General features: G+C 34.3%; 1 protein-coding gene across 1 annotated transcript; it reads right to left on the bottom strand.

Annotated features, from left to right (window-relative positions):
- Window positions 1-2,913: 2,913 nt before the first annotated feature.
- LOC143380098 (uncharacterized) lies at window positions 2,914-5,478 on the bottom strand. The gene has a single exon (XM_076832808.2). The coding sequence runs from the start codon at window positions 5,420-5,422 to the stop codon at window positions 3,287-3,289; it is 2,136 nt and encodes a 711-aa protein (XP_076688923.2). The 5' UTR covers window positions 5,423-5,478; the 3' UTR covers window positions 2,914-3,286.
- Window positions 5,479-9,028: the final 3,550 nt, after the last annotated feature.

The raw sequence follows: 9,028 nt of genomic DNA, 5'->3' as shown, positions 1-9,028 counted from the left end.
CAAAAACTGTAAGGAGGGTTCCTGTTATGGCCTATGAGCCTGTGTTCAATCTCCTGACATTTTAATTACTGGAAATGTGAAAGTTAAAAGAAAGGATGATAGATATCTTGTAACATGTAATAAATGTAATTTAACAAACTGTATCTCCAGATATAATAGAGGGAAAGGAACACTGACACTCATCAGCCCTCTTTTGTCTCATTGCCAGCTAACATTTTAGAGCTGTGGTACGCTGATGCTGGTTTTCAAGTCTTACAACAATTTACATGTCCAGCTAGTGAGACCTAAATGTGCTCCTGGACTCTGTAACAGTGAGAGTTGTCGCTTTAGTTTCCTTTATGGCTTCAAGGGTCACAGCTTAAGTGGCCCCATCTCAAAATATTCAACATGCAAATTTTCTTAAAATTTAGCTTAGAATACTTCCAAGGCTCTTCATAATCAAATAAATATTGATGAAAGGATTGAGACTAAGTTAAATTCCTCAGAGGCTACAGTCATAAATATTGGTAATGGACTTCCAGCTTTGAAATTCAAGGAAAGACTCATGTTAACTATAAGTAGGTGTATGTTACTGCTGCCAAATACAATGCTTCCCAATGGGAATGGGAGGTTAAAAAACACATTAGGTATTTTGTAAAATAATAATAACAGCATGGATCTTTTGGTATTACATCGTCATATTCAAGATATACAAAAAAGTAAGATTGATTTTTCAAATTTTACATCTTTAGATAATCAAATACTTAAAGAATTAAATTAATTTAACCCTGGTAACATTCTTACACATTCTGCATGGTATATCCTTGTACTGTTCTCTTTGCTACTAATTCTCCCTTGTATTGTAATTGTAGGATGTCGAGCCTTTAGAACAAGAATTTGGGGATTTGAAATAGTGACCCATCACCTACTTTTTCAAATTAAGAAGGGAAAATATGTGGGAAGCCACTCTGAATGACCCACGCCTTCCAGTCCTAAAGCAAGAAGCTCTGACCAATCACTACATTGGTAGTGACCTGGGCATTGTCCCAACTCAGTTAGCTAAGGTGTGTCTTTAGATGTAGGTGTCACCCCTGGGGTTGAGTTACACCACCTGTCCCTTGTAACCCTGTCCCTTCTGGCCTTTTTGGATAGAACTTTCTAAAGAACAAGAGTTCCCCCGGTAAAAACCCACTTCCAAAGGTACTTGCTTTCTCTCTCACCAGCCTCTTGTGACTGTCTCTTGATCTCCCTTTTGGGGATCCCGAGGCCGATAGCGAAAAAGCCATCCTAAAGCTTGTTTAAAGGTAAAGGGTGTCTGTGTTTTTATTTGGTGTCCCTACAAATTCATATGAGTGATCTTAAGTTCAGGTGCCCACACAGGTTGGGGGCAGAAGAGATCCTTTTGCCTCAGCCTCCTGAGCTGCTGGGATTACAGGCATGTGCAAACATTTTTGTCTGTGGTAAACTTTTGAACATGACTTGTATATACTCCAGTGTCTCATCTGAATAAGAACTTTGTTTTTTTTCTGTGTGGTGGCAGGTGATTCTGTTTCTGTGAAGACCTAAAAAGGGACAGGTGTAATCTGGAGTATCTCATAAGGACTCAGTGATAGAGGAGTTTGGAGAGACTTTGCCATATACTCTCTATCTTTTAATCCCCAATGTAAAATAACCATGATAAATTATAGAATAGAGTAAAAAGTAGCCAAAGTCAGATTATATATAAAATTATATAAATTATGTGGGAGGCTAAAATGCTCTATGAGTATGGCTTTTTCCCCTCACCATAATTATTCGGCACTTGTTTCTGGTTATAGTTCCTTTCTAGTTGTTCAAGGCTAAATAGGTATTTGGTATTGGGCAAAAGTATTTTTCTAAATTTTTAATGTGAGTCTAGACTCCTTGGGTGTTACTCCTGGGGTCTTCAATAGTGGAGTTGGCTTCTTCAGTATTTTAGTTGTTTTCTACCACACATGCCAGGAGCCAGGATGGGTCAGTGTCCAGCTGACCACATGGCTTCCTGGGCAACCATTGGGATTGATCAATGGCCCTTCCTTTCACAAAATTTGCACTGGTGGCTCCTGGTTTCTGGGGTATTAAAAGACCCCGTGTTGGGAAATTATGTTGCTCTCCAAAATTGCAGGGCCCTTAGGAGTTCTCTCATTGTATAAAGTACAAAAAAATTGGGAGGTACCAAGAATTGAAATCCAGGGGTGCTTAAACACTGGGCCACAATCCCCAGTGCTTTTTATTTTTTATTTTGGGACAGTGTCTCATTAAATTGCTTGGGGCCTTGCTAAGTTGCTGAGGCTGGCTTTGAACTTGGGATCTTCTTGCCTCAGCCTCCTCAGTTGCTGGAAAAAATGGTGTCCACCACTGGGACCAGAATGTGTAGGGTAAATTTGAGAGTAGTAATTCAAGATAGAGAAATCTGGGGCTTATTTTCATGTTCTTATATCTTACCTATAACTGTCTTAAGATCACCATAATTGCAAACAGAAAAAAAATAAATGAAGATCTGATTTATGTGAATACTATTCTCCAAATGAGCTGATGTTTCTAAAAAGATTAATGGAGATATTTTAGTATGTTTTTACTATCTGTTGCATAGAACCTTTAGTAAACAGGAACACAGTAAAACCTCTGACATACTACCATGATTCAACACCTAACATGTTAAACATTAAAAATTTTTACTTTTATTTAGTGGGAAAATTTATACACAATGTGAATAAAGATTTTATAATCCACTATAAAGACTTGAAATTTAGACTAACAACTCTGAGGAACAAGTCTTCTTCTTCTAAAAGAATCTAAGTTAAATTGTTTTCTTCATTTTTCAAAAGTGAAAATTTTGAGAAGTCTTTGATTTATAATAAATTTACATCCTTCCAGAGTCAAGTTTTCTGAACTATTTTATAGTACTTGTGATAATTTCTTTATTTCTCCCACCTCACCTAGGGTTGTTTAACAAATTTTAAACAAAAGTTAAAAGAATTTTCTCATTTCCCTCTCACATATATCAAGATACAAAGTACAGATAAGGGCTTTGCTATATTTCTTATATTTCTAAAGACGTTTTATTTATTGTAGATATTCTGCTGTTTTTTAAGGCATATATTTCAGGCAAATATCTTTCCCCATTCCGTATAGGTATCAGGTTTCTAATGTTAAGGAAAATTTGAAATTTGTGTAAAGACTTGGGCACAGTATTTACACTGTTCTGGATTCTACACACATGAATTCTCCAGTGATAAGCAATGTTTGAGCCATTGCTAGAAGGTCTGCAGCAGTTTTTACATTTGTACTACCTCTCCTCATTATGATTGGTCTGGTGATGAGTAAGCCATACTCTTTCATTAAGACCTTTCCCACATTCTTTAACTTGAATCTCTGCATTATGAATTCTCTGGTGCTGGGTAAGACTTGATTTATACCTAAAAACTTTAACACACTTATTACATTTGTAGGGCTTCTCTCCTGTATGAAATCTCTGGTGTTGAGTAAGCCCTACTCTTTGAGTATATCGTTTGCCACATTTTTCACATTTGTAGGGCTTCTCTCCAGTATGAATACTCTGGTGATGAGCAAGGCCTGCTCTTTGAGTATATTCTTTCCCACATTCTTTACATTTGTAGGGCTTCTCTCCAGTATGAATTCTCTGATGTCGAGTAAGAAATGAATTACACCTAAAAGCTTTGCCACATTCCTTACATTTGTAGGGCTTCTCTCCAGTATGAATACTGTGGTGTAGAGTGAGGTGTACTCTTTGAGCAAATCCTTTTCCACATTCTTCACATTTGTAGGGCTTCTCTACAGTATGAGTACTCTGGTGTAGAGTAAGGCCTGCTCTTTGAGTATATTCTTTCCCACATTCTTTACATTTGTAGGGCTTCTCTCCAGTATGAATTCTCTGGTGTTGTGTAAGGTTTGATCTTCGATTAAAAGCTTTGCTACATTCCTTACATTTGTAGGGTTTCTCTTCAGTATGAATACTGTGGTGTAGAGTAAGGTGTGTTCTTCGAGTAAATCCTTTCCCACATTCTTTACATTTATAGGGTTTCTCTGCAATATGAGTACTCTGGTGCTGAGAAAGACCTGCAGTTTGTCTATATTCTTTCCCACATTTTTTACATCTATAGGGCTTCTCTCCAGTATGAATTCTCTGATGTTGAGTAAGATATGAACTACACCTAAAAGCCTTGCTACATTCCTTACATTTGTAGGGCTTCTCTCCAGTATGAATACTGTGATGTAGGGTAAGTTGTGCTCTTCGAGTAAATCCTTTCCCACATTCTTCACATTTGTAGGGCTTCTCTATGATATGTATTCTCTGGTGTTGAGTAAGTTGTCCTCTTTTAGTAAAACTTTTCCCACATTCTTCACATATGTGGGGCTTCTCTCCCATAGGAATACTTTGGCATTGAGGAAGGGTTGAAAATTTCTTAAGTTTTTTTTCACATTCCTTACATTTGTACACTTCTTCACTGCTATGCCATCTCAGGTTTTTAGAAATCGTTGAGCAAATATTAAAGGATTTGCCACATTCTTCACATTTGTAGGATTTCTGTCCATTATTAATTCTGTGGTGCTTAAAAGAGGGTTGTTCTTGATTATAAGTTTTGCCACATTCTTTAAATTTGAAGTGTTGTTCACTGTTACAGTACCTGTGGTGTTTGAAAAGTGGTGTGGAACTTCCTGCTTGACCACATTTCTTAAATTTGTAAGGCTCCCTTCCAGGTTGAGCTCCACTATACTGAGAAAGACTTGCAGTTAGATAAGAAGGTCTCTCATATTCCTCACAATAGCAAGGCATCTCTTGGCTCTGAGTACTTGGATGGTGATTTGTGCATTGAGAAAAGACATTCTCCCATTTCTCATTTTTGTAAATGTTCTGTGCACAATGACCACACTGATGTTCTCTTTTATTGAAACCAAAGCTAAAGTTGTTATGAGTTTTGCTACATTCATGCTTTTTCTCTCCAATGTAAGGGCACTGGTAATTGCTTAGCATAGAGACCTGGCTGAAGGTGTTGCTTGTTTCACCACATGTATTACATGCTTTCCAGAAATCTATACCTGAATTTTGATTAAGTAGTATGGAGTACATAGGAGCCTTTCCACAATCATTAAAAGTGTATGTTTGGGCAGGAGAAGAAATCTTTTGTTCATTGCAGAATGATGAAGAGATTGTAAAAAAATTTTCAAAATCAACACTTTCAGAAACTTGTCCTTCAGTTATAAATTGAATACTTTTGTGAGCTATTAAATCTTCTTGAGGACTGTTGATGGTATTAAGGACATTTTTATTAAGAATAGTCACTTCTAATTGGTCTTGTCCTTTATAATATGATTTCTGACCTTCACTGTTGCCTATACTGTTCTGTATTTTCTTTTCCTGTAAATGGTCAAGTTTGCAATATTCATATCTCCTCTTTATCATTTTTATAAATAAATGCTGTCTGCTGGGTTCTGGTAAAATTTTCTGAGTATGATGAGAGGTCATGGCTGAAAAAAATGCAAATAACAATTATTTTACATATTGGTCTGAGAATATACTTTACAAATCTAACGTAAAATTATAGCTGTCAGAACATCAATATGGTGGCAGATTGAAAGTCATCATTACTCCATAAATATATAAACTAAATAACAATGGACAGACAAATTTTCTTTGTGAGAATTATCCAGTGTCTAAGATGAGTATACTATTAAAGAGAGTATTATAGCAGAGGAAATTCACAGTATCCAAAGGAGTATATCACTAAAAAGTGTAATACAGCAGAGGAAAGAAAAGTATATACTACAGGCCTTCCTCCTTGAGAATTCACCATTGTACAATTAGGAAAAATTAACCAACTCTCTTCTTCTCTCTCAATAGGAAAAGGGAAATGTAAAATGTGAATATTTTTGGCTTTCTTGAGGACTGCCTGAAAACCACTTTCTGTCTACCATGAGAAAGACCTGGATATAAGAGATGTTGAATGACAATAACACAGACATTCAGTAAGGGCAAAGAGTGTATGGTCTCAAAGGAGAAATATGAAAAAATCTTTTTAGTGGTAAACATATATCATATAACCTACACACTCACACTCACACACATACACACACACACACACACACAATCCTATGTCAGTATTACCTGGATAAAGTCAACACATGGAGATGAAGACAAATGACTCAGTTTTTAATTTTTATAAATTTGGTTATTTATGGATTTATTTCATTTACAAATTAAATTGCATGTGTTTTCCAAGAATTTCATGGCATTTGAAAATATAAATATATTATGACATGACTAATTGTAGCTAAGGAACATTTTATATACTCATCATTTTAGTTCAAAGAAAACATTGCATTCATTCTACTATCAAAAATATACTACATTGGCCAGTGTGGTGGTACAAGCCTCAAAACCACACAACTCAGGAATCTGAGGCAGGAGGATCCCAAGTTCAAATCCAACCTGAGAAAACAAGTAATGCTGTAAGTGACTTAGAAAGACCCTGAATCAAAATAAAAAAAAAAATAATAAAAGGGCTTGGGATGTGGCTCAGTATTTAAGTGTTTCGGGGCTCAATACTTCTTGTAACCTTTAAAATAATACATTGTGGTCTTTCACCGACACTCTAAAAACACAGGAGCTGGTAACCATTTTACTCTCTGTACTTCTGAGTTCCATATGTGAGTCAGATGAGGCTGAAAATTACTTTGTGTGGCTGCCTCATTTCCTGTAATTCAAAGTCCTGCATATTCAGCCCTTGTCACTTTAATTGACAAGATATCTCTTTTCTATTGGTAATTGATTATGTATAAATACCATCTTTTTTACCCATCTAACCCCTGATAGGCACATAGGTGGGAGTCCATGTCTTGACTACTCTGAACAATGTCTGCACTGAAACAGTAGTGGAACTCTCTTCAACACACTGATTTATTCTCCTTATGATACCTATTTAGAACTTGCATTTCTGGATTATAGTGTCATTCCACTTTTAATTTTTTTATGTGTGGTTCTTAGGATTAAGCGCAAGGATGCTATACTAATGAATTACAACCCAAGGCCCTTTAAAATTGTTTGAGACATGGTATGACATGCCTCTTGCATATCTTTCCAATTACTTGGGATTTCAAGCATGTAGCACTGTGCTTTCTATTTTTCAGTTCTTTACTAACTTTTATATTGTTTTCCAAAGTGACTATTAATCTACTACTTGCTGGCTTTTATATGAACAAATCTAAAATTGTACAATACACAAAGAAAAATGGACACTTGGCTAATCAATGGAAAAAAGTGAAACACTAGGAATTGAACATTAGGAAAGTAAGAGTTATGAATTATCCAAAGCACCTAAATAACCTTTTGAAATAATTTTAGTTTAGTGAACTAAGCAAGAACATAGAAAACTGAGAAAATTTCAGACAAAAAGCCATTACTATAAACAAGCAAAAATCGTGTACTTGAAGACTTTCTTAAGAAATAGTGTCTGAGAGAGTCAGGGGGTTGGGCACAGCTGTAATCCTAGCAACTTGGGCAGCTGATCCAGAAAGATCTCAAGTTTGAGGCCAGCTTCAGCAACTTAGTGAGACTGTCAAAAATTAAAAATGAAAAGGGATGAGGCAAAGGGCAGTAGAAAAGTAACTGAGTTCAATCTCCAGTATCAATTTTAACAGCCTGAGAAATTATTAATAGGAGCAAAAAAAAGAAGTCCAAATTAAAAAATCTAAATTATGTCTAAGTAGAAACAAACAAAAAGACTCAAAGTTCATTGTTCTCAATTATTCAGTGGTCACAAAGAGAGAATCTTGCGAGCACCAAAAGAAAAATGTGCAACTAAGAAGCATACTTGAATATAATTATTTGTCAATTTGTTAATGGAAGCTTTTCAATACAGAAAAAAAGTGGGGAATAGCATCAAAGGGATGACAAAACAAAATTATCAACTGAGAATACAATCAGAGACACTATCCTTCAACATCAGTAAAAATAAAGACTTTAAAAATATATAAAGGCACCCAAACATTATGCCTACTTGACTTCTTTTTCAAAAAATACTAAAGTAAATTACTCATATTAAAAAAAAATAAGTGTGCACAGCAACATAATGCATATGAAATTTTAAAGCTTTCTTACTAAGGAAAATTCATATACCAATATATAATTCAATTTTGCTGGACTAATGAGTCATAAAACTCTTTTTCAATAGAATTTGAAACATAAAAACATAAAAATCATCATAAACTTCTAAATATATATGGAATATAAAAATAATTGTGTCATCAATAACATAATCTTCAAAGGATACATAAATAAATAAATGTATTTTGTTATGAAATTGAAGTCAATTTGTTTCTAGTTAAAAACCTAGTGTAAGCTTAAAATTATTTTTATAAAAATATCTAAGTAAATGACAAAATACTCATAGAATGAAGGGAAGTGAAAGAGGAATCAATTAATGCCATGATAACAATGCATGAAACACAAGATAACTCAATTAAAAAAGAAGAGATAAGAATTAGAAGAAACAGAAGAAACAAATAAAAATTACAACTGTATGCAGATTTCCAGAGACTAAATCTAAAAGTGCAATTTGAAGGCAAAAGTGTATAAGAATATTACCCACAAAAGCGATCAGAAGCTGGTTTGGAAATTATTATCATATGTGAAACTTACTTTAAAAGAAAAACTTGACAATGTATTTTATCTCAAATAAATAACAATGTATTTTATCTCAAATGTAATTTTATTGGCAAAAGAAACAAAAATAAAATTAAAAAGAAGCAAATATGATTGTATTGCCAATAGAAACAAAAATCAGACATAATTTAATTTCATCTTCTACTCCCTAATTTATGAAATATTGGAAATAGCCATAGAATTATAAAATGTAGGTTAAAAAATGGAAAAATTAACTGATGTGAGGAAACCTACATTATAACTTGAAATCTACTGTATAACATAAAATACAGAAAAGAAGAAAAGAAAACAAAAATTTAACCAACAAAATTCTAAATAAGCATGGTTTATAACACTTTTACATAACTG

The sequence above is a fragment of the Callospermophilus lateralis genome, chromosome 14, assembly GCF_048772815.1.
Source record: "Callospermophilus lateralis isolate mCalLat2 chromosome 14, mCalLat2.hap1, whole genome shotgun sequence".
In the NCBI taxonomy this organism is placed as follows: domain Eukaryota; kingdom Metazoa; phylum Chordata; class Mammalia; order Rodentia; family Sciuridae; genus Callospermophilus; species Callospermophilus lateralis.
This window is presented reverse-complemented; position numbering and strand designations above follow the sequence as displayed.

What these genes read in the sequence shown, in the direction of transcription:
- LOC143380098 (XM_076832808.2), bottom strand. Translation starts at nt 5,422, where the DNA reads ATGATAAAGAGGAGATATGAATATTGCAAACTTGACCATTTACAGGAA.